This window comes from Pipra filicauda, unplaced genomic scaffold (genome assembly GCF_003945595.2).
Source record: "Pipra filicauda isolate LSUMZ 115617 unplaced genomic scaffold, ASM394559v2 scaffold6_size6359152_pilon, whole genome shotgun sequence".
NCBI classification, from domain to species: Eukaryota; Metazoa; Chordata; class Aves; order Passeriformes; family Pipridae; genus Pipra; species Pipra filicauda.
This window is the reverse complement of record NW_024104865.1, coordinates 1,446,675-1,470,051: the sequence shown is the minus strand read 5'-3', so window position 1 is coordinate 1,470,051 and position 23,377 is coordinate 1,446,675. Positions and strand designations below refer to the sequence as shown.

Below are 23,377 nucleotides of genomic sequence, written 5' to 3'. Positions count from 1 at the left end.
CTTGTTTCAAAATGGATTTTATTCCAGGCATTAAACAGATTCTGGCACATGCTTTATGAAGAAAAAGGAAAACAAATCTGGGTTCCACATAAATTACATCTGGCAAAGAGCAACTTACAAGTGAGTGGGGAAAATAAACCTTTCGAAATTGATTTCTGTACAACAGTAGTTTCAGCTCCTCTTAAATAAACCCCCATTGGTTCACAGCACACAAAATTACACTGGATGTTCTGATACAAAACCAGCTGTCTTTAAAGGCATTACCAATGCAAATGCTCTGTCTTGACAGTGTAGGGGGCTGCTTAAAATAAACACGAAAACAAGAGTGAGCAGCTGCTTGTTCTAATTGTTAAAGAAACACAACACTGGGACAAATCTGGGGACTCAGTCAAAAACCCTACCACAGTCCTGTTCCAAAACATGGCACTGCATGGACCTTGGAGAAGAAAGCAAGGGAAATGGAAAGTATGCTAATAATGAGTTTGGACAAGACTTTATTCTGAGGAGAAGTTCAGTTCGCCCACTTGAAAGCAGACTTTTGTAATGTACCTCCTTTTCAGGAACGGCTAAAATGCACTGGAAACCAATGGCTTCCAAAAGTGTGGGGAGGTCTATATCTAGATAGAGCAGTGGTTTGGCTGAAAGCATAGTGAGCAGTGGGGAGCTGACCTCAGGAGAACATGTCCAAAAACAGGTAGAGTTTTATTTTTTAACTCCTAACTCCAGAAACAATTTGAGTTATTGACATCTAGCATATTGACATCTAGCATGTCCACCTCTTCCCCTTTCTCCCCAAGGCCAGCTTACAGCCCCAAATGGCTGCCAGTTTACCCTCTGTCAGGAGGAGAGCAGTAGCAAGAGAGGTACAAATCAACACAGCTAGTCCAGGTGTATCTGCTCCAGGAGCAGTCAGTAACCTCCAAAAGTGGAGCCAAACACACAGTCAAGGGCAGTAGCCATTGTACTGACAAGAGCCCTTTGAATCAGGCCTGGCCCAGAGCTTGGAGACTGTATAAAAGCAGAGCTTCTGTGGCCTGCAGCAGTCAGGAGAACTGTCTGTAGAGGAGCTGGGTCCTAGTCCCAGAACGGTTATGAAGAAGGAACTGCAAGAAAGCCGCAGACACAGTGGGAGCAAGGAGGAAGGAGCAATACCTGGTGGAGGAGTGAACATGCTGTTAGCTGCAACCCTTAAGCTGCTGGAGAGTAAAATGGGGGAAGCTCAGATAGTCCACTTAGGATGCATTTTGACGAAAATACGCAATCCTTTTGCACTTCATTCTATACAGAGCATCCGTACAGTACCTGCTCCGTGGCCCTTCATCTCTCTTTGCATCAACATTTTTTCAATCCAGGTATGTGAGAATTTGGCTGTTCCTGTTTTCTGTTGTATAATGATGCCATTCTGGGAGTAGCATCTCATGTATATTCTTGATTAAAAATGCAATAGCTAATAGGATGGCCTTTCTCCCTTTGATGGATCTGTCTGTCCTGCCCTCTTTCTATTCCTACGCTATTTTCCTTCCTTCTCTGCTCTCTTCTGACCTCAGTGTTTCCAGCCCAAAGCATCTCTATACAGGGAAAGAGAAATCACCACAGAGTCAGTGCCCCCATTCCAACATGGAAGTGCAGCTGCACCATTCTGTAATGACCAAACGGAACTCCCTCATGAGTTTTCACAGTGCAGGCAGATCACTCTTCTAACTAATCAGTGCCAAGATAGCGAGCAAATGTCAAAGTGAAGAGGGAGACAGGAAAAGAGCTCCTGCCACGTGACAGATTTAAGTTTTTAAAACCAAGAAAAAAAAGCATTGTCCCGTTCTCACACAAGCACTTCTGAGCACATGCAACATATGAAGAACAGTATCTGTTCTTTTGTCAACTGTTTGGGCTAATACCAAGCTAAGATAAAGAATTAAAAAGAGATACAAACATGATCAAAAGCAGCCAGCTGTTCAGAATCCAGATGAACAACCTGTTTCTTCTACATCAGATCATAAAGGACCCAGGCAAGCAATTGCCTAATGAAGGTGGTCCTACCATCTGGTTCCCCAGTCAGGCTCTTGAAAAAGAGGGTTAGTTTACAAAACCTAGCTCAAGAGGAAAATTTAACAGATTTGAGTAGGAAAAGGTAAGGTGGTGGGGAAGTTTTTATTTATTTGAATAGGTAAGTGTCGCCTGGCAGGTCTGAAAACCCACACTCGGCTAGAGCTGACTGATAACTGGGAGCAAGACTGGGATGCTAGCTTGTCTTTCGTATTTCCAGAACACAAAGGAGAGATCTCTCAGGGGGGGCCTGCACTGTGGCAGCATTTGTGCAGGGGACAGTTTAGGCTTCACCAGCTAAGGTGCTCACTGGGAAGACAGAGGGGTATCAAAAGTAGGGCAGCCACCAGCCTTTTTTCCTCCTCTTTCTGAGAGGGAAAAGCAACTAGATAGAGGGACTGGGTGGCTTGTCATGCCAGGCTGTGTTCACAAGGGCTATGCAGAGCTAGAGAGCCAGCACGAGGACTGTGGTCCTGCCCAGCCAATAGCAGGAAGTCTGCTATGACCTAGGGGCTGTCCCCTTCTGCCTCTCACAGCGGGGAACTGGGTGGATTCCTGCCACAGGCCTGAGCCATATGCAGTGTCACTGTCCGTGTGTGCTGCCCACATAGCTCTGTGCATCACCTGGGGTGTGGAGTGCAGTGGGCAGTGTCTGGTAACACCAGGAAGAGCAGCCAGAGAACAGTCTCAACTTCCCTGACATCCCAAAGTGCTGGCACCTGTTTCTGACTGATTCCATCAGAGCGTGGTACCCTGAACTTGCAGGCTGGGATCACTCTTGGAGGCAAGGCTGGCCTTCCACATGTAAAAAAGCTGAAAGGAAGAATTCAACAGGGAATAGTCCCAAAACAATCCCTGGTAACGCTGCTAAAACAGACTGTCCCTTTTCCATCTCTCTTGTCAGCATTGTGCCAGCCTCAGCACATCTGGCTGTAGGGCAGCTACTGTGGGCAAAGGATGGAATGGGTCTACCACAAAGAGGTGACAAACCTGTTCCCAGGGTCTGCTAGTTCCTTCTCAGCCTCTCCACTCATCATGATGACTATTCTGGCCAGTCCTCACTGACAGTGAGGTAATGAGAGAAAACATAAAGGATGCGTGATGTTAGAGCAAAAAGCCAGGGAAGCCAAAGAGCTACCCATGTTTGTACAAGCATAGCCTAAGCTGCTGAACTGAAGGTCATGGAATCTGGATGCAGAAAAAGGAAAGGATGGGGACAGCTGCAAGGTACTTCTGGTCACTCCAAGTATTGGGCTGGGTCCTCCCCCATCTCTGGGTGCAGCTGTGCATGGGCATCAGCTACAAAGGAGAACTTAAGACAACAGATGGGAAGACTTCAGCAACTCTCCTGATCCATCTCACCCCCAGCTTCTTCTCTGAAAAGCTCAAAAACACCAAGTGCTCAGCTGAAATGGTGGCTTACTGATGGGCACAATGAAAACGTTTAGGGTCAGACATACAAAACCATTCCTCCCTTTCCAATCCCCCTCTGTTCCCAAAGTCTCATGCACAAAGAAACGAAGAGATCTCTGTGCTACCATCATGTTGCTTGTAGCAGCTCCCACTGTTGGCCAGATACACCTGCTTGACAAGGGTTGGTGACCATTCTTCCAGATTTGTTTTCCAGGCAGAGACCACTGACAAAGTGTTGAATGAAACTGCCTTTCATCTTCCACTTCTGTGAGAAGACACAGAAAAAACATGCTGTTACTCCATTTCACCACACAACTGTGCCTTCAAGCTGAAGGTTGAGCCTAAATATCAAGTAAACCTCAACAACTGGAGAGAGTGAAAATCTGGGTATGGACAGCATCTCCAAATCACTGGTTTCCTGTATTAACGACATCTGGAGTTAGGTAGGGTTAGGGTGTAGCTGAATTATAGGGCTAGATATTCAGAAGCATCTAGAAGGCAAACAACACTAGTGGTCACAGCACCAAGCCTGACAGATTTCAAAGAGTATATGGACAATGCTCTTAGGCACATGGTGTGATTCTTGGGGTGTGCAGGCCAGGAGTTAGACTTGATGATTGTGATGGGTCCCTTCCAACTCAGCATATTCTATGAACACAAGAATCAGCAAGTAGTGACATTTTCAAATGCATATTATATTTGCAGTCTCCCTGCCATTCTCTGTCCTGCATCTCCATGCAGCCAGATACCTGTCAAAACCTGAAACCCCTCTATGGTTTCTTTCCAATCCATAGAGAGCAAAGCATTGAAAGGTCTCCCAACACAGAAAGAAATACGTCCACACTTCCTACTGTTCACTGGATCTCTCTCTCTTCCATGTCCCCTCATCTCTTCTCTCATAAAATTCAAGATTTTTGTGAGCACTACATTGAAAGCTCTTCATAGTTCTGCACCTTCTCAGCTGTCTCTTCTTCATAATTTTATTTGCCCTGTCAACATTTCGGTTTATAAGTGTGCATTTGACAGCTTCTCAGTGCATATTGCTCTGCTTTCTGCAGTGCTTTCCTCTGGGTCTGCTCCCCTCAGAGCATATGCACAAGGTCCCACATGCAATCCTTTCCTGAAGGTCCACTTCAGTTGTGCTGTTTGCCGGGAAACAGAACATATGCTGTAACCTTGCACTGCAAATTCTGCTGAGTACCTTCCATCCCTGCTAGAAAGAACTGGGAACACTGCAGCTAATAATGAAGACAAAAAAGTCAAAATGAGTCTGTGGGTTTGGAATCTCCCAGGTGAGGCAATGCCATTCACCTCCAGTGGGACACAGCTGAGATCAGTAGGTTATAGGATTGAGGGGTCCAGGCTTCAGGGATTTTCCCATCATTCTTTTCAGTCACACAGATGACCCAGACAGAATTATGATCTGGGTGCTCAGTCAGTAAACATCTTAGGAATATTATGAATATGTGTTGGTTAACCCATGAGACTGATGGAGAAAAATAAACAATTTGCAACACTAGTGGACTTCAAGGCTATTGCAGAAACTATATGCAAAGTGAATAAAAAAATTTCCTGCAATATCTGGACAATGTCAAAACCTACAAACATTTTAATTCTTGTGTAACATGGCAAAAACATTGCCACATGGTGTGTGGTTTAAGACATCCAGTTAGGTTCATATATTGCTGACAGCTGCCCTCCAAATCTGTGCACTGGTTATGTTTCTTGGAAGGTCAGGCAGCTGCAAAGCTCAGAGTAATCTGTTGCTCCTGTATCACATATTTCTTCAAGACTAAGTACCAGAGGCAGCATCAATTTGCCAGTAGTGCTAGTCCTGTTTGACAGGATACTACTAAAGGAGAGCTGTTTGTGCATCAGGAAAAATCTGGTTTTAACAGGTAAGGGGGCAGAGGAATGTAGTGATGGTGGACAGGAAGCTACAATGCAGTCTGTGCACTACAATGCCCTCACCAGCTGCTGCAACCCACTGTCTACACCCAGAGCCATCTGGCTCCCATCTGGCAGAAGTCTCCCTACAAAGAGCTGAGGAAGAGTTAATACCATAAGGCAGCAGCTGCAATGATGGAGTGTAAAGCAGGAGGTCTTCTCCCCTAGAAAGCTGCACACACTGCCCAGCTGGTGCGATCACCGCATGACAGTGTTTCCCAGTGTCACAGACAACTCAGTGAAGAGTCTTTTGACCTTCTCCAAAGCCCACCTAGTTCCTTGTCCTCTACTGTCCCACCACCTCTCTGTATTTGTGAATTCCCAGTCTCCTCCTTCACCTTTCCCTATGTGGGTACGAGAGCAATTACTGAGGGACACTGGTTTTCTTCTTCCTTTTAGCCATTCAGGAGAAAACTAGCACCACTGGAGGCTTGCTCATTTTATTCCTCCAGATCAGCGACCTGCTGCTGTGGCATCTTGTCCATGCTGAGCAAGTACCCACTGTGAAGTCTGTAGGGAGAGTCTGCAGCCACAGCAGGACACCAGTAAACGCTCACCAGAGCACATCTGCTGCTGCTAACAAACTACACCGAATCAATCAGCTTCTCAGTGAATAATACCACTGAGAAGCATAGCATTTCAAGTTCATCCCAGGTCCCTTTGTTCAAAATAAAATGGGACAAGGATGGGGAAGGGGGAGAAGGAACACTGAGAAGGTGAGAGTTGAAGATAAGGCTTCCCTGGGCTGCAGGGAGGTGCCATGTATGTTTAGTATAGTATAGTATGGCCAGTCTTCGCGAACGAAGATTTGGGAAAGGTCATTACCCTTCGAGCCTGCGCAGTGGATTTTTTAGGTGAGACACAGTGTGTGCTGAACTGAGCCCACCCTTTAATCCTGAGGTTCATCTGCCGGGGCCGAGCGAAGCTCGGACGGTGGCAGCGAGGTCCTCAGGACGTAGGTTTGTTTAGAGTGACCTTCTCTTAGATGGATGGCCTTACAGGGCTCACGAGCTCCATCTGCCCGGAAGGGTTCCCTGACCGGGAATCGAACCCGGGCCACAGCAGTGAGAGCGCCGCATCCTAACCACTAGACCACCAGGGGGCCCCTGCCATGTATGAAGCTGTTATAAAACACACCAACAGTAAAAGCCAAAGCAGGGCTCCTCATCTCACACAGAAGTGGTACATTCAGAATGATGGATTTTACCCTTTCTGGTCAGAAACTGTGCTTTGCTGCCCTTCCCGAGATCCCAGAGCAACCCCCCCGACTTCACCTGAACCTTTCAGAAGACCCCCTGTCTGACTGTCAGACCACAGAATTACCAAAGACAGCCCAACATCCTGCCCTGCAGGGACACATCATATCTCAGACCCTTGAGGAGGGTGGGCAGTAGGAATGGGTGGAAACAGGAGGTAGGATGCTCATCTCCCTCTGTCAGCCACCTCAGAACTGGGCAACTTAGTCTAAACTAGTTCCCTCATGATATACTTATGGAGGAGTCCAAGGTACAAGAACCTTCTGGCACAGCCCAGCTTTCTCCACAGACCATACAGAGAGCCTGGACAGATAATTTTAAATGATGCCAATAATGCCCATCTTCAGCAAAAAATAAACAGAGCAGACACCTTCTGCATACACAGCCAAATGTTACAGGGAGTCCTCTACTCTCCTACACCAAGACATTATGACTTGGAAGTAAAGCTTTTGGAAGACACAAGCATTGCAAAATCTGAAAATTTTTGGTGTGAAAATCCTCTTTGGTCTCCCTTTCTTGTGCAGATGAAGATAATACAGTTTACTGGTCAGAGTAGATTTGGAGTGAAGATGGAGGGGGAAAAAAAAAAAGAAAAAAGAATCCAGATTTTCTTTGAAACATTGTGTCTTGATCCTCTTCCCCAGTGTCAACCAAAAATTTCCACACTTTTTTTGTAAATATCTGTCTCCATCTTTTTTCATCTATCATTTCAAAGTACTTTGAGGTGGCTGGATAGAAGCACTCTATGTGCAAATTACCAAAAGTCAGAAACAGCCAGTCCTCTTCTACCCAATATATACAAGAGCTGAAGTTGTTTACACTAGTATAATTTTTCAGGGTAATCAAATGTTTTCTTTTAACTCCCAATAATCCAGGCAATCCAGGGGTTCTCTCAAATCCTGACCATGAAACACAGCAGAGTTGGCCCAACTCAGGAAACACAGCCGAGAAAGGCAGATTTTGTTGATGAGGACTGAGATGCTTCAGACACAAATCTATGGAGAGCTGATAACTGGAATAGCCAAGGATGCTACAAGTTGCAATTGAATGCATTTGCAGAGCCATAGGCAGCCTGAAGCTGGTCATGAAGATGATGAACAGTAAATTTTAAATATATGAGCAGACAATGTGATGGAAAAGCTCACACCAGGATCCAGCAACTGCTGTCTTCCTTTGAGCACCTAAATTTGTAAAACTAAGAATCACAATTGAGAGAAACTCTTGTCTCCTGAAAACTGCTTTCAAGCTGCAGCATACTGCCAGTAACCTACTTATTATCATGAAGACGCTGAGTCAAGTGCTTTCAGAATAAACAGGCTTTCACTCCTTCTCTTTTCTGATACTCTGTATAAAGTTGCATTAATCTTCACTTCAGATAACATGATACACTGAGAAGCAAAGTGGGAAAAATTTCCTAATTGCATACAAAGGGATACAGGATTTCAAATACTGTTTGTCTCACAAGAAAACTTGGTGTCCTTAATTTCAGGCTGAGGTCGCATTCCTTCAGCACATTTTAATGAAATATAGTTGTTTAATAAGATTTCTCAGCATGCTTCTTGTTCCGTTGGGCAATACTGTGCCAATGTTTCTCATTTTCATTCTCTTGTTTTAGTGTCTGACTCTTGCTTTGCCTTCTATTTGTCCTCACTACAATACAAATTAAAATGCCACTCCCACTGTCAGTCAGAGCCAAAAATAAAGCTAAAGGCAATAATTTATTGTGCATTCAACTAAAAATTCTATTCCCCAAATAACATTATGGATAACATCCATCTGGTTAGAAATCTACTTCTGATTATGCAGAATAGCTTTTGGCTGGTCTTCTGCTAGCGGTGCCAGCTGTTGCTGTTGAATGATCAATGTGATCATGGTGCCAAATAGATTTAATTTCTGACTTCTTTCAACCCAAGGGAGCACAGTCTGACAGAACCAAAAACCATCTAAAGTTTAACTATTCTCTCATATCCTCCTGCTTGCAAAATTCCAGACTTATTTTGAGGTAATATCCTAGATACAACTCATAATAGTCTAAGGGCTCTGCTAGAGTATTAGCTATATGTTAGATGGGACTGTTGTCAGCACTCAAAATTAACAACAAAATTAGCTGCCCTGTGGACAACAGCTGTGTAGCATGGGCACAGATTCAGTATGTTAGAAAGCAGAAACCAACTTTAGGAGCTGTATGGTGCCGTCATAAGAATCTAACTAATCTACTCCAGTGACACTAAAAAACAAAGTTATCACGTGTCTCATCTTTTGTCAGAAATTTTGCTTTTTCATGACTCAGACACAGACATGAAATCCAGATCCAGAAAAGTCCAAACATCTTTCACCACAGATCTCTGATGACAATGACAGCAAAGATGTTCAAAGCTGGACTTTTATTATGCTGCCATCTCCTCTTAGGATATGGCATGTGATGTCCATGCAATGCATGTTTTTCAGGCTCACCCTCTTCCACTTAGCCCACCTACTCAGGGCTCTTCCTTGTCATTTCCAGCTCTCTGAAGTAGCTCAACTCCCCTGCCTCCACCCCCAGTCAGCTCCTCTGACTTTCTGAGAAGTCCACTTGAACTGAGAAGTGGATACACCCATCTGCAGTTTGGAAACACTGCTCTCCCCCAGTACTTGCACTTTGGGCTGTGAGTATCCACGGGGAGATAGGCGAGTTGTAGGGCAGCTGAGGGCATTTGTTCCCTCCAGCTTTGCTCTTTCTTGAAAATCAACCTCTCAAATATCAGGAGGAGAGAGAATGGGATAGTTTGCAAGATGGCTGGCTTCTAGCTAATTAAAATCTAATGTCAGTGTGAGCAACAATTACTGTTGTGTTTATGGAAGGGAAGAACCATAACAACATTCCCCAGGAACACAACAAACTTGAGCACTGCAAGTAGAACTGGCTTTGTAAGTACAAATCTGAAATGGGAGTTTGGGACTACAAAAAAGACCCCAACATCTAAAAGCATTTCAACCCAAATTAAATTAAAAATTCAAATGCATTTCTCCCACCTCACCCCTTCAGCTGCAAGATAGTTTGGGATGGCAGCTGTAATTCAAATCAATCTCTAACTATTTGAAATGCTTAAACAAAATCCTTGCTTACAGTCAATTGGTTAAATCATCTGCTAGGTCAAGTCCTTGATTTAAGTGCAGTTTGTTCACATAAGGTAATGGAAAACAACAGCTCATATCCTTAAGTATGTGTGCATGTCTTTATAATGAGCCTGTATATAATCAACACATCAAGACTCAATAAATCCTATTCCAACAGCAGAATAAGCCTGCTTGTGTTACTGTGAATTAATCTCTCTTCTGGCTGACAGAGCTTGGACTCCACCCTCCTTGAGGGACCCTTGTCCTTCCATGACAGGGGACAGGGAAAGACAGCTGATTTTGGCAGCTGCTAGAGTTCTTTCTGCTGCCAGGGAAGAAAATACTGCAAGGCACATAAGGGGAGGCTAAGTGACCTATTTACACAGCAAGGGGGTGAGTGATTACCACCAACAAAAAGGAGCAGGCAAGCACAGCCCACCTGGGATATCCTTGCAGACTTATCTGAACTTAAAGAGTTTCCCTGTGTATTTACGGTGACAACTCCTAAAGACATTTTTGCATTAACCAGTCCTCCAGAGGAAAGTCTACACAGGTTTCCCATAAACAGGCATGACTGGATTTCAGTGCTTTCCTTCAGGAAGTACTAATTTCAAGGATTCATATAGCATTAAAAAGTACTGACAAAAGAGGATACTACTAAGGACTCGTAGCAAGCTGAGCCCTCTCCTAACTTTGGGCTATCAAAATAACAGACACGTCAGAAAGCACAAAGTCAGCATAGCCTTAGATGACAGAAAATTTGTTCTCTCTTGGTGCAGAGGGAAGCACAGCAACTAGGAGTGAAAAAAGCCCAATCTGCTGTCTGCCAGTGTTGTGCTGTCACCTTTTGTGTTTTGCCCAGTTCTGATAAAAAGGCACATCACATCTCTATTGAGGGTGCCCTGGCCATTGCAGAGGCCATCTCTCACCTAATGTTGTAAGGCAAAATGATTGATTTGTCCTGACAGATCAGGGATGCACATCTTGGAAACACCATAAGTCACAGAGCAGCATTTTGTCAGGAACATTGCTGCTGTGTATTTTTCCTCCAGGGAGCAGTTTGGGTGGAACATACAGTGCTTTATGCCAGTCAGCATTTCTCAAGTGAGCTGCACACACTTAGTTTTAAAGGTCTGTTCACATGTCCACAGACTGCACAAAGAACACAGTTCTCTCACTTCTAAATAAATAAACAAATGATAGCACACACCATTGTTCCCTTAGGTTTCTCCAAGCATTTGCCTTACCTACCTCTCTCTGATGCCGTGCTCCATCCATGCACCAATCTGGCTGCACATTACCACATTCAAGATGCAAGGTTAGGGTGCTACTGAGCTGGAGCTAACCATGCTGCTGAGGGCCCAGGCAGAGCAGACACACACATACTGCACGTCCTGCTCTGATTGCGAGCAATCTCATACATCCAAGCTTATGAAATACATCAGAGATGGAGACGGAAAGGACTTTCATATGCTTTGATAGTACTAGGTTTGTCCCTGCTGGCTGCACTGATGTAGGAACACCGGTATGTGGCAACGAAGGGATTAAAAACAGGCGCACCTACCTGTCTGCCATCTTTTTGATTGCAGGCTTCCACTGTGATTTGAGAGCCAGTAGAGAAGGAGGTAATGGAAAGACACTTGTCCTGCTGTCTAATTAAAGGGTCACTGAATACCCACTCCTTTGGAATAAGAAAAAGAAAGGTTCCATTAGGATCACAACAGCGATCAGATGAGGGAGAGAGTTTTTTCCATCAGATATTAAAAAACCTTTATCCTTTGTTCTATTCTTATCAAAGGCTCCCTGGGAAGACTACCACAGCAGTCTTCACCTGATCAGAAGTTTATGCTCAGGCTCGGTGCACCATGACCATTTCAAAGCCTGCAGCTAGCTCCCCTCACCATCTGAGTCGTCAGATTAACCTTGGATCCCATGCAACTCTTTGCTCCGCAGCTTTACAGATTCAGGACTACAAAGCAAGGAGGACCCTGAGCCCTGACTTACAAGATGTGCAACTGCTTCTGCACATTTTACAGCAGACATGTTCTGTAACAGGTATCCTGGACCCATAGATTGTCAAGCGAAGCAAAACACATGCAAGCATATCCATGTATCATCAGCACACATAAAGGACAAACTGCTTCATTTTTCCCTCTGACTAGAGGGATGCCTGACCCAATCAACTATTATTACTGTACTTTCCCCAAGGAAGAAATACAAAATGCAGTAAATTTCAGAGATTTCAAATGGTAATGACATGGAACAATGAGTCAGATTAAACGGCATATTGAATGCTGGCTGCAAAATAGTTTCTAACAGTTAACAGATGTGAATATGTGTTTTCTGGCATAAAATATCCTACTGTGACCCTTAACTTTCTCAAGCTGCTTCCCTGCTGCTTTTAATCGCCAAAAGAAGAGGTTGAGTGCAGATCTTCAGCTCACATAAACCAGTACAGTTCCACAGCAGTTAGGAGAGCTGCTGTGGCCATACATACAGGAGAGCTGCACCATATTACTGCAGCTGGGATCTTAGCTATTTAAACTCTATTTGGGCTTTAAATTGAAACACATCTGTAAAACAGCACAATTCAAGTTATCTGCAGCTACAGCTAAACTGGCAGACCAAGGAATGTTTCTGATCCTGGGAAAATCTCTTACCCACATGCTAAAGTACTAGCCAAGCACAGCCATGGAACGACTCTGGTGGGTTGGACAATGAAGCAGAGCACACCCGAGCAACGATCTGAGTGGGAACAGCTACATGACTCAAACCCTGGTTGCACATCTACTGCACAACTTGTCACCCCCGGGGCATTCAAGTCTTTGAGTGATGGAACTTCCTACACTATGCCTGACCGCTGAGTCTGTTGAGCCAACAAAGGTCTAAGAGATGGGCACAGCTTGTTCTTCTGCTTGTGATTAAAATCATTCTTCCAAATGGCCAAATTCTTCCTTCATTCACCTCCATATAAACCCACCAAGGACAGAAATGCCTTTTCAATCTCAGGTAATAAAAAGGGTAGAAGCAGGAACAAAGCACCAAACTGAAGCCTGCCTTACCTGAGTGACAGGTGGATTGTTCACTGTCCCTTTACAGTTTCCCATGACAGCCAATATATTCCCTGTGGTATCCTGTGCCTGAGACTCCAGGCAGTTTCCTCCTTGTTTAATTATTCCTGGAATCAACTCCTTTTCAGGAATCCTTGAAGTAAAATGACAGTTGCATGGTACTTCATATACAGAAATGTCCAAAGCACTTTCACATTTATAAGGCCTTAACAGGCCCCTGACTGAAACACAGTCCCCTATACTTGACAGAAAAGGAACAATATTATGCTATCCATTTGAAATATATGGAGGAGGCAAAAGTCGAGGGAGAACTTGGTCAAAGGACTGGTATCTTTTTGTTTCAGAAGGCATATCAGGATCTTTAGGTATACCCCAAGCAGTTTAATGTGTTGATTCTGAAATTCTGAAAGAGGCCACTTCCAGCAAAAAGCTATATCCACACTGATTTACCCTGCTTCTGCCTCCCCCTTTTTCAGTCTTCTCCCTACTGCTAACACATACTCATTGTCTCAATGGTAGGAATACAGGTAAGGTCTGTCAAAACCAGACTACAGCTGGATGTTTTAGCCTCCACTCATGTTAGCCACAGACTGAGATGTAAAGGTGTGTTGGATAGTATGTGCTAACAAACACAGATCTATCCAGGCTACCTCCCAGCTGAGCAAGGGCACAAACACTACTGAGTCCTGACCCAGGGCAGGTGAAGTCACAGGCATTCATCAGAGCTTTCTCTGAATCACCCACACCTCTGCACTGAGGCTGTCCAGCTCTACTTGGCTCAACTACCTCCAGGCAGAGCATCCAACGGGCAGAGACCAAGTCATAACTAGGAGGGATGTAGTGCTCTGGCACTCATCCCCACCCTGCACCCCTGAAAACACCACTGTTGCACATCTCCAAGGGACAACTATGCGGGGCAGAATAGAAGGCTCCCAGAGGCAGGAGCAACAAACCTTTTGCAGAGTTGTGATGATATATGCCAGGAAAACACAGGAGGTTTCTCACCAAAAAGAAGAATTGAGGAAAACCTTTTCTAAGCATAAGTCTTTCCTTTGTCCACTGCCGTCAAGGCTCAGCTTCTCATTGTGACCCACCTCCCAAATCCTTCAGAGATTTCTCCAGGTGAAAAACTGACTCACTTGAGCTCAGGGTAGATGTTCTCCAGATACCACTGGAAGGATTTACAGTTCAGTTTGCGTCGCTGCTCCATTCGGTCTGCAACACTGGAAACACAAGCAGTTGTTGAGGATAAGGCAGTGAACAGGAGGGAGGGGAACAATGAAGATTAGCCAGGAGGTTTGAGGGAGATTATATGATGTTTTGCCATTACTCATTCTCCCACAAAGCTGTTGCTGGGTTCAGAGCACTAGCAGTGACCTGAGGTGAAAAGGAGAGAGGCAAGTGGCAAGAAACAAAAATGGAAGAAAGCTGTTCTTCCAGAAAGCTCTTCTTCCACTTCCTTTAGCTCAGAGTGATGGCAGGGCCCAGGTCCTACCTTGTTAAATAATACATTGCAGTAAAACTACTGTAGGATCAGGAAAGCACTTCTGCCTCTGAGTGCCCCTGCAGACGCATATCATGAAAGTTGCACAGTGATCAGCTGCTGAAAAGGCCTAGAAAGTGTTTGTGCTCAGGTATGCACATATGATTAATCTGTGTGTGCTAAAGAGTGTCTCTAGCTCATGGCAGCAGCTCTAGGCTCAGGCTGGGTTTCAGACCTGGAGAACTTAGTTATTTGTTCTTAAGCTGTTTGGGGAAAGGGAATAGTATAAGGGGAGACTAACTCAACATCTCAGTAACTGTCTGCTGCACCAGTCCTCACATTGCTGATTTGCTTGGCTTTAGCTGGCTGAACAAGAGAATTTCTCTCAAGCAGTCACTCTCAAGTGGGGTTCCGCAGGGCTCCATCTTAGGCCCTGTGCTCTTCAACATCTTTATAAATGACTTGGATGCAGGACTGGAGTGGATACTGGGCAAGTCTGCAGATGACAGAAAACTCAGAGGAGCTGTTGACTTCCTCAAAGGCAGGGAGGCCCTGCAGAGAGACCTCAACAAATTAGAGAACTGGGCAATCACCAACCATATGAAGTTCAATGAGGGAAAGTGCTGGATATTGCACCTGGGATGGGGCAACCCCATACGTTCCTACAGACTGGGGAATGAGATGCTGGAGAGCAGTGCCGCAGAAAGGGACCTGGGGGTCCTGGTCAATGGCAAGTTGAATATGAGTCAGCAGTGCCCTGGCAACCAGGAGGGACAACCCTGTCCTGGGGGGCATCAGGTAAAGCATCGCCAGCCAGTCGAGGGAGGGGATTGTCCCGCTCTGCTCTGCACTGGGGCGGCCTCACCTGGAATATTGTGTGCAGGTTTGGGCACCACAATATAAGAAAGACATTAAGCTGTTAGAGAGAGTCCAAAGGAGGGCAATGAAGATGGTGAAGGGCCTTGAGGGGAAGCCATATGAGGAGCAGCTGAAGTCACTTGGTCTGTTCAGCCTGTAGAAGAGGAGACTGAGGGGAGACCTCATTGCAGTCTACAACTTCCTTGTAAGGGGAAGAGGAGGGGCAGGCAGTGATTTCTTCTCTGTGGTGACCAGTGACAGGATCTGAGAGAATGGCCTGAAGTTGTGTCAGGGGAGGTTTAGATTGGATATTAGAAAAAGGTTCTTCACCCAGAGGGTGGTTGGGCACTGGAACAGGCTCCCCAGGGAAGTGGTCACAGCACCAAGGCTGACAGAGTTCAAGAAGCGTTTAGGTGATACTCTTAGGCACATGGTGTGACTCTTGGATATGCTCCTGTGCAGGGCCAGGAGTTGGACTCAGTGATCCTTGTGTGTCCCTTCCAACTCAGCATATTCTGTGATTCTGTGAGCAGTGAAACCAGGAGCTCTTATCTTCAAGCTGTAACACTACATTTGTGTGTTGGAACAAATTTCAACTGTACTTATGCACCTTGCCATCCTCAGCCCCCAGAGGCCACTGTACATATACATGAGGCCACACACCTCAGGAAAATGTACTTAGATTCTATATACCAAAATTGTGGGGAAGGAGGGTCCATTATAGGCCCCGTTGTCAGTGATGGTGTCAAAGGCATTTCCATTCTAAAATCTAGATATAATGGTTCTAGATTAAAGTTCACAGGATTGTTACTACAGGTCAAGAAATTGCCTGAAATCAAAGCCTTACACTTTGCTCCAGTTCTTATTCAGCCAGTGCTACCAGTAAAGTCACTAGGAAGTCTGTGTGAACAAGAGCTGCAGGTTTGGCCCCTAAAACACATGAGCAATATATCCATGTACAAAACGCAATAGTCCGATTTCCCTCACAAGCAGCAGGGTTACTTGCTATTTGGCCCCAGTCCAGCTGCTGCAGTCAGCTCAAGGACAGATAAATTAGGCAGGCAAAGCTATTTGTACCAAGATATGTAATGCATCATGATAATAAATCACAATGTACAGCAAAAAAAGTGACCTGCTTGTCATCAAATAAGGACATGCATCATTACGCAGTGCACATAGCTACACATTTGAGATACAACCACATTTGCCAAGTCCTTACACTGATACAATAGCCATTTGTTCACAGGGCAGATACAACCCACAGGTATACAGCACTCCTGGGATTTTTACATTTATTTGGGATTCAAAGGGGTTTGATAGCACAGAGAGCAAGCTCTCCTCTCATCTCAGTCCATCAATGATTTCTGGGTCACAGAGAACGGTTAAGCCTGTAACAACGAATCCCATGTGGTCTGAAGACAGCTTTAGCAAAGGTGCTGTAAGGAGCACAGTTCTGCAGAGATTGTGTTTCTGAATGACATGTCTCACCACTGGCCATGTTCTCTCCTGCCCTACAAACCAGGCAAACTACCCATTCACTCATCAGGAAAGAGGGGAGTGCACCAAGTGCAACCTGCCCCATGTGCCAGCCAGCTGTGCTTGCCCTGAGATTCTATCCACACAGGAACTTCAGGTCAAGCTCTAGTAACTGCATAGCTTGCATTTCTGGAACAGCTGCATGTTGTGTTAAAAAAATATTCCTATCAATCCACTTAAAATGTTTGGTCTTTTAATTTCATTACAGATCCCTCTGGCCTTCTGCTAACAGATGATTTATGCAAAGTTACTGGGGGAAAAATAAAGGGAATTAGAAGCAAACCTCATTAGCCAGACACTCAAGCTACAACCTCCCTGGCAAGCAAGCCTTTTAGAGCACCTCTGTTTCTCACACTTAGCCCCAGAGAAGATCTAAAAACTATTTGTTGCTACCAAGCGTTTTACCAGAGCCTCCTACCAAGGTCTGGGGGCAGCTTACCTTCCAAACGATTTCCCAATAGCAGATGGTCGGGCCTCATAGTAGTACTGCTTGTATTCATCCATCCACACCTCTGCTGTGCGCTTGGTGTTCCTGCAGGGGGATGAGGAGATGATTTGCTGAGTGCTGTTGGAGAACCTGCCCTCCCAGCAAGCAGGTACTGACTGGGTGAGCAGAACTAAGGCCTGTCTGCCAGGAGGGAGTGGGGGATGGTCCCAAATATGAAACACACTGGGCAGTATGGATGGATAGAGATTGAATGTGTTAAGTCTACAAAGCCTTGCAGGAACGCTTCTGTTTGGAAGTTAAAATTTTAATAGCCACAGTTTACCATGACTTTTTCACACATACTCCCTCTGCAGAGACACCTGGACTGACTGTCACCATCCACTCATTTACAGTATTCCTTTCCCCAGATTAGATAACACTATTGGATAATTCAGCTTGGAATGCACTTCTGTCTAACATCTAACATTCTGCCCAAAGCAGACTAGCTTCATATTAGGTCATGTTGTTCAGCGTCTTGACTGGTTGAGTTTTGAAATCTCCAAGGATGGAGATTTCACTGCCTTTCTGGGGCCCTGACGCAATGCTTAACCACTCTCATTGTCAAACACTTTGTCTCAACACTCTTCCCTTCCCACCTATCCTGCAGTAGAAGTCGTCCTCAGGGCTCATCTCAGAGCACATACAGCTCAGAGACAACAGAGATAACTAAGGACTGCCAATACACAGGCACATGTCATAAGGCAGTATCCATGAACAGCCAGAGTCTCACTCTGGGGTACTGTTCCCCCCTCCACTGCAGACTGAGGAGGAACAAGACGCACTAATACAAACAGAGAAGGGAACGGGTTTTGTTCACAGAAAACAGCAACTCATCCTTCCCTTGAGAACAGATGCTCAGCCACAAGCTTTTCTCTGTTACCAGGCAGAAAGACAACAAAGAATTCAGGCTTATTTAGACATATCCAACACGAAGGTGATCTGGCTGCTACCAGGAACTACTCAACACTTACTTGATGTAAGTCAGTGCGTTGCCCTCAGGAAAGTCATAGGGATGGCGCTTCCTGAACACGTGTCCCACTCGACTGCAGGGAACGATCTCCAAGCTGCCACCACACATCCACACTCGGAAAGAGAGCTCTGGAAGAGACCCCAAGAGTCATACAGATACAGGCAGATCGGCAGCAGTTCCAAAAAGGGCAACTTCCTTGCCCCTCTGCTCTAGATGTATTGCCTGCAACAGCAACATCGGGAAAAGCGATGCCATGGTGAGAGCAGAGAAACTGTTCTCCCTTTGTTAAAATGGAGGCAACCCTTGTGGTTCAGAGACTTCCTAGCCTTCTCCAGTCCTGCTCCTCTTTAGTTCCCTGAGCATTTCAGTGAGACACCTTTGCATCTGACCAGGTCATTGAGGTTTCTGTCAGGCCTTCAGGGTGGCATTTGTCAACAGTGAGATCATTGCCACACCCACCTTGTTTTGGACTCCTGTAACATTCCTCCCTGCACATAGATGGAATTAAAAAAAGAATTACTGTGTAAAGCAAATCATGTGAGGAAGAAAGGGAGTTTAGAAGACAAAAAGAAGAGAACAAGATGAGGGCATAGAGATTCAACGTCTAGAGCAAAGTCCTCTCCCTTATACCTCTAGGTTATCCACCCTACAATGGCTTCTTGTTCTGGTTGGGTCTATTTCTAATTTAACAAAAAAAAAAAGAAAATAAAAAGAAAATAAGTGGATGACTGTGTTACAGTTTGTCAACAGTTGCCTCTGCTGGGGAAGCTGCTCAGAGCAGATATGAGTCTAATAGTATGACTATAAAAATATGGAGAGAATCCTGTTACTTGAAGAAATCCACCCTATCCTGAAGCTAAATTCAACATTTTGGTAAAGGATTAGAAGAACATGGAGTTTTGATGTACAGGCACTTATTTGCATCACAGAAGATATGTGACCTTGCTCAAGCTTATGAGTCTGTCCTCGCAGATTTAATCACTGCCACACCAGAGGGGTTTTCCACTCACATTTCATGTGGTGACGAGAAGAGAAGAAGGAAGAAGGAAAATGAAAATTAGCTGGGTAGTTTGGTAGTCCTTACCAAAAGGGCTTCAGATTGTATAGACTAATTACTTCAAAAATTTTACGCAGTTGGGATCTCCCTCCAGTAATGCCTGAAGTATGTGGCTCTGATGTTTAGAAATGAAAAAGAAATTATGCATCCAGATCTATTGGATGTTTGAAAGCATATATACACACTAACATCTTCCCAACCTTCATCTTCATCCATTGCTTTCCTCTCTGCACACTGAGAGAGGTTGTTAAACAGTAAGTTGCAGGGTGGGGGAAGGTGGTGCATTTAATCTAGTTTCTAAGTAAAAAACCGCATTTTACTATACCGTATTTTGTGGCATTTCTTACTATCTCTTGTCTCTCCTTGTCTCTTTTCCTGAGCTTATTATTTTCAGTTTCTTTTCAAAAGGGAGTTCCAGATTTGAATAGAGGAAGGGTTTTAAAACAAAGAAAAAAAAAGCCCAAGATATAAGTTTATGTCTGGTGGTGTGTCCAGCTGGCATTTGCTCTCCTGGAATGAGGTTCTGACTCACTCTGGCCTACAACAAAAATATAACTCTCAGTCTAGCATGTGTAACTTAAAGCCTCGTCCATTTCCCAAGAGAGGATTTCTCATGCCACCTTAGACACAGAGAGAGACTGCATGTCCAGGTTTGTAAATGATAGAACTCTTTAAAGAAGAGGCAAAAGAATGCAGATTTTGGACACATCAGAGAAAATGAAGACCAAACATAACTTATTAAGGACTTTCATCCATCCTCTGATGAAAAATAGAACTTTTTGCTGTACATTTTTCAGGAAGTGACCTAGTCTATATGTGTTTTAAATTACTTAATCACTGTGTTTTTTCCCCATCACAGTGGAAAAAAGGGGATTTACCAGCTCACATCCAGCTGGAAGGATATTTAAGCAGCTGGTAATTGCTGCCTGATCATTTTTGTGTACCTGCTGTGTGTGTAGAGCTCATCCAGCTCTGTGCCCTTCCCATACATTCTCTTATCCTATTTCCTCACACAAAAAAAGTTTCAAAGTAGTTTATTAAAAATGGCCTTTGTGAGCAGAGAATGGCCCATCCCACCCACTCAAATTAGTCAGAACCCCTCTTCCACCTCAACTAAAATGGTGACCTAACCCAAACAGTTTCTTTCCACTCAAAACTGTAATTTTAAGTAAAAATAGTGTTTCAGAATATTATTAATAGTTTTCCTTAATCAGAAAACCCAGTTTTCAATTAAGTATGGTTAACATTTTTTTACAGAGGCTAAATTAACCATTCTGAATTTTTCAGGGAAAACTAATATTTCTTGTTGTCAAATACAGGTTGGTTTCTATCCCTCTGCATTCAACAGCAACAGGCTCAACAGAGGATAAGAGACAAGTGATGGTAGACAAAGAATTTACAGGAAAACCACGTAACAAGGCAAAGCTGGCAAGCCCTGTACATGTTGCTGAGTCTCACACAGCCTGGCCCAGCCACTGCCAGGCTTTACAAGAGCAATTTCAAGGAGAATGAAGCAATTCTGTGGAGGTTTTGAACAGCTCTACCTGTAAGAATGGCCGTGAGTGTGCAGATAATTTACTGCTACTTATGGCAGAGAGCTCTGCTTATTATCATACTACTGATATCATACAGACCAAACAATAACACTGGGCTCCCAGGTGGGCAGAAGCAGACAAACAAAAACCTAAAGAAATATTCTTTCTCCCTCCTTGAGGCTTACACCTTTTACAGAGTTGCAGCTCAGAGGTTGGCAGAATGTCCAAGTAGCTGGCTCTGCAGCTGAAGCAGGGCTAGTGACAGCAAGGAGCTGAGTCTGGCTGTGCAGAGGAGTCCAAGGGACAAAGAAGAGGGGATCTTCATGCCTGGGTAAAGGCTTCCTGGCACAGTGCTTAGCTGATGCTACTAGCACTGTTGAGATCCCAATGCCAGCCCCATGTAATATCTCTTTTTAATATAATGAATATCATAAAACTGAAGCAAGACCTGAGAAAACAGAGGACACAAGCACTTATTATTAGATATTTTGCTTTTAAAATGTGGTACTTTGATATTCTACTATCAGCCCAAAATATTATTTCCTGGTTTCAGAAAGCATTTCAGAAACAAGCAGTTCTCCCAGCTGTGTTCAGAGAAACAAAAGTTTCCTCTTCCTGACTAGTTTGTTCTTCCTAGTTGGTTCTCCAGGTGCTAGAAGATACCATACAAATTCTTCTTTAAAGGGTTTTATTTACAAATCTGTGACATTTATGCAAGCTGTAGAAATAGAATTTTCTTTAGCAGTGTTAGCTACAGAAAAATCTACTTAAGTCAGTGCAAGACAGCATAAGGCTTTTATCACTTCAGCTCCACCTGCACCATTTCTAAATGAATGCCCCAAATACTTGAGGTCTCCATGAACCTCTCTTTGCCTCTTCTTGCATTTGTCACTAACATCTGGTGACATTGCAGCACCCCTTCACACAGATCAAAGAGAGATTCCTGGAATATCTGTGCTACCATTAAGTGCAAGGACACAGGTTTAAGCACCATGCCCTATAACAGCACTACAGTGGACAGACTACACTGGGCCTCTGAATGCTCTACATGTTTGTGATGCCCTAGTCTGCTTCTAAATGTTTGCATTCTGAATCTATTTGTAATCAAATTTTGTTTACAAAGACACTTGTTTTATTAGGAAAAATATCTTTCTGACCTGTCAAACTGGGAGACCAACTCAGACTTATCTACGAGAGGAACAGGTATAAGAGACTGTAGGAGTGGCTGTCCACTTCAGAGCTGGAGCAACACAGACTGTCATGTGAAGAACTGAAGGAATGTTCTCCAAAAAGAAGCAACCATTTAAATTTCAGGAGGTTCCTCCTTCTTTCTTGTACTGTGGAAGCACCTGTATAATAGGCCTGTAAGAGAGTGTAGCCCTGATTGCAGAATGTCTCCACTTTATGCTGACAGCAATAACAGCTCCGACCACCATGGGGATTACCAGGCCATGTCCCTAACCTTACACTGACATACAGACCAGATCTTTCAGAAGAAGAATTCTGATAAGTGATGAAGACTGGGAAGAGGTTCTGCATTAGTGTGCCATTCCCTTGAATGACAATTCCCTACACTTACCAAAATTTTCTCCTCCCCAGATGTCCATTTGAGTATCATATTTTCCCAGGTGGTTAAACCAGGACTTGTCAATCACAAAGATGCCTCCTGCTATAACAGGGGTTCTGGAAGAGAAAACAGAAGCCCACAAAATAATCACAAGTATATGTAGCACCACAAGCTTAATTTTAGAGGGCAGACAATTTATCCAGGCCTGACAAATTTTACCTCATGTAAAAGAGAAAAATAGTAGAGTTGGGAAGTGAAGCAGCAAGTTTCTGAGATCCATCTCACTAGATCATTCTCCTGCCTTTGTTAGATGGTCCTGCAAGCACTACAGGAGTAACGCTGTGTCTTTTGCATTTATACAAATATTCACAGTGTGAAGGAATGACAGGGGCACTGTCTGATGACTGTGTTCACCAATTAGACACAGTGTGACAGGCTGTTGCGTTTATTGCTCTGCTGTTACCAAGCTGGTTGCCTCTGGTGTGCAAAACAGAGGCTCACAAATCACACAGAGGAGTTAAATGATACTTTTATATTACAAATAGGGAGCTTTATGCCTATACAGACAAGCACCGTGACTTTTCATATCAGGATTTGTTACATTCTACATGTTTCAGAGCCATGTACACTGCAGTGAGGCTGGCAACAACTGTCTCATCCGTCCATCGACATGCAGATTTAGGAGGCGAAAGTAATTCTGTGCCCACATTATTAAGTAAGATTCAGTTTTCCAATCTGCTTTACACCTGCTGGATGACTGTTTATCTGCTTCATTCCTTAAGTTTTCACTTGAAAGGTAGAGGTAATTAAAAAACCCCAAAGGGATTTCTGAGGCATTCAGTGTGTTGAGTGAAGGAGACCACAAGAACAAACATATAGAAGAAGAGGTGGCTTGTAGAGGCGGCATGCATGATAGTATATTATTCCTGTTCTTACAATATTCAGAGGGTATTGACCTCAATGCATTCAAAAAATAACATGAAGAGTTTGTCATCATCAGGTGAACTCTCTGGCATTTTGTCCTCAGCAAGGCAGTCTCTGTACCCTCCTTGCCATAC

The 23,377-nt window shown here is 44.2% G+C and overlaps 1 protein-coding gene across 3 annotated transcripts in view; it reads right to left on the bottom strand.

Moving 5' to 3' along the window:
- The window catches only part of GALNT16 (polypeptide N-acetylgalactosaminyltransferase 16), a 74,103-nt gene continuing 50,726 nt past the window's right edge, over positions 1-23,377 (bottom strand). For 2 of the 3 annotated variants that reach the window (XM_027717054.2, XM_039388979.1), the window contains exons 9-15: positions 22,332-22,435; positions 18,162-18,288; positions 17,143-17,235; positions 13,966-14,049; positions 12,818-12,959; positions 11,320-11,436; positions 1-3,721 (exon numbers count right to left, since the gene is read on the bottom strand). In XM_027717054.2, the coding sequence (XP_027572855.2) occupies positions 3,584-3,721; positions 11,320-11,436; positions 12,818-12,959; positions 13,966-14,049; positions 17,143-17,235; positions 18,162-18,288; positions 22,332-22,435 (805 nt within the window). In that variant the 3' untranslated portion in view covers positions 1-3,583. The remainder of the gene's footprint in view (positions 3,722-11,319; positions 11,437-12,817; positions 12,960-13,965; positions 14,050-17,142; positions 17,236-18,161; positions 18,289-22,331; positions 22,436-23,377) is intronic. The other variant, XM_039388978.1, reaches the window with a different exon arrangement.